Here is a 4,182-nt window from a genome sequence, read left to right on the forward strand (position 1 = left end):
GACGCTCTATCATCCAAGGGAAAACTCTATGGTTTTCCCTCGAATGATTGTGGCCCCGCCACAACGTGCCTGATGCGATTGTGTCACTTCCGGATGACGTGTTTACACCGGGCGCATCACATGATTTGGGGGCTTAAGTGGCTGTTAGGTTAAGTGGCTGTTAGGGTGACGGTGGAATGTATTGCCGTGTGCACAGCCAAATATTTTTAAAGGGACGGGAGGGGCGGAGAGAGTGTAACACCTCCTGGATTGCGGAAGCCAGGAGAGGAAGCAGACGGCACAGGCCCAAACATCTGAGAGGAGTCCAGGGCCATGAAAACAAGATGACTCCCCCCTGGGTGATGGTGGTCACCGTGAAGCAGTAGTTTGACCCCTCTAAGACCCCCCCTCCAAAGCACAGGTTGACCCCTCTGAGAGGTTCTGCAGGACTGAAAGAGCCATCTCTTTAGTGTTAGCCAAACTGTTTTATCTACGACAGATGGCAAACTAAATTTAATATGGGTTCCTGCCAAAGTTTACGGAGGTCCGGTTCACCCCAAGGATGTCCCAGTGAGAGAGACGAGACTGGTGAATTTAAATCAATTTGTCTTTTACTGAAGAATATCAAAATCTCATACACACTGCGGCAGAAAAGGGTGCTGGGTCTGCCAGAGTGGTATACTATTTTAGAGACAGAAAGCCGAAGTAAAGGCAGAAGGACTTGGAAAATGGCCTTTTGAAGCGAAGAATAAGAAGACGATCAGAGACTTCTCTCATAACAACTAACAAAATAACATGTAAATAGCAAATTGTTATAAGCAAGAACTCTACAAGTATATTGTGATACTAAAACTAATTGTACTAACATTTTTACTAACAGTGAAAAGATCTCCTCCTCTTGGGGTTTTAGTTTAGTGTGGTTTGCTTTCCTTTATCCTTAGTTGTAGTCCCTTCCCTAATATTTCTTTGAAGTTTTTGTAGTATTTGCAAAATAAAAAAATATTCCTCCGGGGATTAAAAAAAAACACAAAACCTGGAGCATGCAAAGTAGGGTTGCCAAACCCCCCCGGTTTGGCAGGGGTCCCCTGCTTTTGGGGGGCTTCTACCCACTGGCGGCCAGCTGGCTGCCAGGGGAAGCCCCACCCCCCACCCAAGCCCCAACACCCGCCACCACCCCTCTCTGTGCGCAGGGAGCCGGCATTTCTGTGCGCCTGATCTCTGCAGAGAAATGCTGGCTCCCTGCAGTTAAAGGGGCCCCTTTAACTGCAGGGAGCCAGTGCCCTGGGCAGGCAGGCAGGGAGGATGTCCCCAACGTGACGTCATCACATCGCTGGACTTTAGGGGGTAAAAGTAGACAGAGGATGATGAAGGGTTTGCGGCTAGCAAACTTCAGTTTTTATAGGTGAGTCTTCGGGTGGGTGGCAGCCTTGCCAAGCGGGGACCCCCACCTACCTGTAAGTCCGTCCCATCCCTACATCTTACTGGTGCGTGCAGAGAGGGCGTTAACTCTAAGGGTTGGGCCAATATTGAAATACTAAACTCTAACTCAGGGACAAGCCATCTGGTCAGGTGTGAAATCTTGGAGTCAGGATCTTCCTATTGAAGTGCAGGTAAATCTTGCCTGTTCCCAGGTCATCAAAGCGACATCTGCCAGGAAATGGCAATTCAGATGTAGATTAGATCTGTGTATTGCGTGACATCAAGTCCTCTAGTAATGGGGGATTACTTGTCTTTAAACTGTGGTTTCTGCTAACAATGGTGAAATGTGCTTCTTCCCCTCAGGCCAGGATCTTGTATATCTACAAGCTTCATTAACATGAAATGCAGGTAGCACTTTCTCTGTGTAACCTTTCACAAACTGGTGCTTCAAGCTGCGTTCCCTAAGCCTAGGGAGTTTGTGTATGCACAGTTCATGTAAAGTTTGTGTGTGTCAGCAGATATAAATCCATAAACAGCAAATATCAGTCTCTTTCTCAACATTAGAAGCCCAAGAAGTTTCCAGGCACATAAGGAACTAATAAGCTGCCGCTGAACATACTCATTCTCTCTTTTTGAAGAAGAAGAAGAAGAGATTGGATTTATACCCTACCCTTCACTACCTGAAGGAGTCTCAGAGTGGCTTACAAACTCCTTTCCCTTCCCCTCCCCTCCCCACAACAGACACCCTGTGAGGTAGGTGGGGCTGAGAGAGCTCTGACAGAAACTGCTCTTTCAAAGACAGCTCTTGTCAGAACTATGGTTTGCCCAAGGTCATCCAGCAGCTGCAAGTGGAGGAGTCGGGAATCAAACCCGGTTCTCTGAGATTAGAGTCCACGCACTTAACCACTGCACCAAATAGGTGTAGTGCTTCCAATAAATCAGCAGTGGAGAGATTTTATGGAGGAAATGGAAGAAGAAGAAATGACGACATAGAGAGTTTCATGATCTTTGCAAAACAACAACAACAACACACCCCGAAACAACAACCCTGGTTGAGAACCACACTTTGGGAATATGTCACTGTCCCATTCTGGTGCTCTCCCTGTTTCGTTTGACTTATTTGTACTTTTTTACAACCTTATATGGAATCAGGCCATTGGTCCATCAAAGTCAGTATTGTCTACTCAGACTGGCAGTGACTCTTCAGGGCTTCTCAGGCAGAGGTCTTTCACGTCACCTACTACCTGGTCTTTTTAGCTGGAGATGCTGGGGATTGAACCTGGGACCTCCTGCATTACAAGCAGATGCTCTACCACTGAGCCACTGAGGTCTTTCACATCACCTCCTGCCTGGTCTTTTTTAACTGGAGATTCTGGGGATTGAACCTGGGACCTTCTGCATGCCAAGCAGATGCTCTGCCTCTGAGCCACTGAGGTCTTTCACATCACCCACTGCCTGGTCTTTTTAAACTGGAGATTCTGGGGATTGAACCTGGGACCTACTGCACGCCAAGCAGATGCTCTGCCACTGAGCCATGGTCCCTTTTCATTTTAAATAAGCTCTTTTCCGCTCTGCAAGTGTTTTTCTGCAGGGATTTGAGACCTTTTTGGGGGCAGAGGGCAGAGACTGGCTTCTACTGGCAAAAGCAAAGCTTTTAAAAAAAATCGGGAGTTTTGGATTGTGTTATATTTAATCCATTTTTAATTGGGGATCAGTTGGTAACCCCATACAGGTTATGGCAAGAGGGTGTACTAAAAATGAAAATGGAGCGAGACATCCGTCTTTCTTCTTTAGATTATTTTGAGCTATCCTCCAACGAAGCAGCTGACATATGAAGAGCAGGATCTCGTCTGGAAATTCCGATATTATCTTACTAACCAAGAAAAGGTAAGTATCATTTTTTTTAAAGTGTATTTCCCCCCCTTCCTCTTTTGTGCTTTCCTGGATAAGAGGGGCCTCGGGAATTGAGAGCTGAAAGCATAATAATCATGGAACTGTGTTACTTTGGATTTTAAAATCTTTTAAAACCCACGTATGCCTCCCCCTCCTCTTACCATAAAGTCTTTGAGCAGGAGGTTTTTAATTTAAGCCTGAAACTGCCACCCAGGGGCTGTGGGGTTGTATACTTTCCACCCTGAAATTTGGAGTAGTGCAGATTCACAAGAAGTTGCGTTAGACGGAATCAGACCCTTGATCCATCTAGGTCAGTCTTGTCTACTCAGACTGACAGCCGCTCTCCAGGGTCTCAGGTGGAGGTCTTTCCCATCACCTCCTGCCTGGTCCTTTTAACTGGAGATGCCGGTGATTGAACCTGGGACCTTCTGCCTGCCAACCAGAGGCTCTACCACTGAGACACCGAGGTCTTTCCCATCACCTCCTGCCTGGTCCTTTTAACTGATTGAACCTGGGACCTTCTGCATGCCAAGCAGATGCTTTCCCACTGAGCCACAGCCCCTGTTTATAGCTCTCCAGGGTCTCAGGCGGAGGTCTTTCACATCACCTGCTGCCTGGTCCTTTTAACTAGAGATGCTGGGGATTGAACCTGGCACCTTCTGCCTGCCAACCAGATACTCTACCACTGAGCCACTGAGGCCTTTTACATCACCTACTGCCTGCTCCTTTTAACTGGAGATGCTGGGGATTGAACCGGGAATCTTCCGCATGCCAAGTAGATGCTCTACTGAGGTCTTCCCCATCACCTACTGCCTGGTCTTTTTAACTGGAGATGCCAGGGATTGAAACGGGGGATCTTCCGCATGCCAAGTAGGTTCTCTACAATGAGGT

At 47.3% G+C, this 4,182-nt stretch overlaps 1 protein-coding gene across 1 annotated transcript in view; it reads left to right on the forward strand.

Annotated features, from left to right (window-relative positions):
• The window catches only part of LOC107121482 (phosphatidylinositol 3-kinase catalytic subunit type 3-like), a gene marked incomplete at both ends in the record, with an annotated part of 15,195 nt that overhangs the window by 7,117 nt on the left and 3,896 nt on the right, over positions 1–4,182 (forward strand). The window contains one exon of the mRNA XM_015424392.1: positions 3,193–3,285. Coding sequence (XP_015279878.1) covers positions 3,193–3,285 — 93 coding nt within the window. The remainder of the gene's footprint in view (positions 1–3,192; positions 3,286–4,182) is intronic.

The sequence above is a fragment of the Gekko japonicus genome, unplaced genomic scaffold (genome assembly GCF_001447785.1).
Source record: "Gekko japonicus isolate JY-2015 unplaced genomic scaffold, Gekko_japonicus_V1.1 scaffold6363, whole genome shotgun sequence".
NCBI classification, from domain to species: domain Eukaryota; kingdom Metazoa; phylum Chordata; class Lepidosauria; order Squamata; family Gekkonidae; genus Gekko; species Gekko japonicus.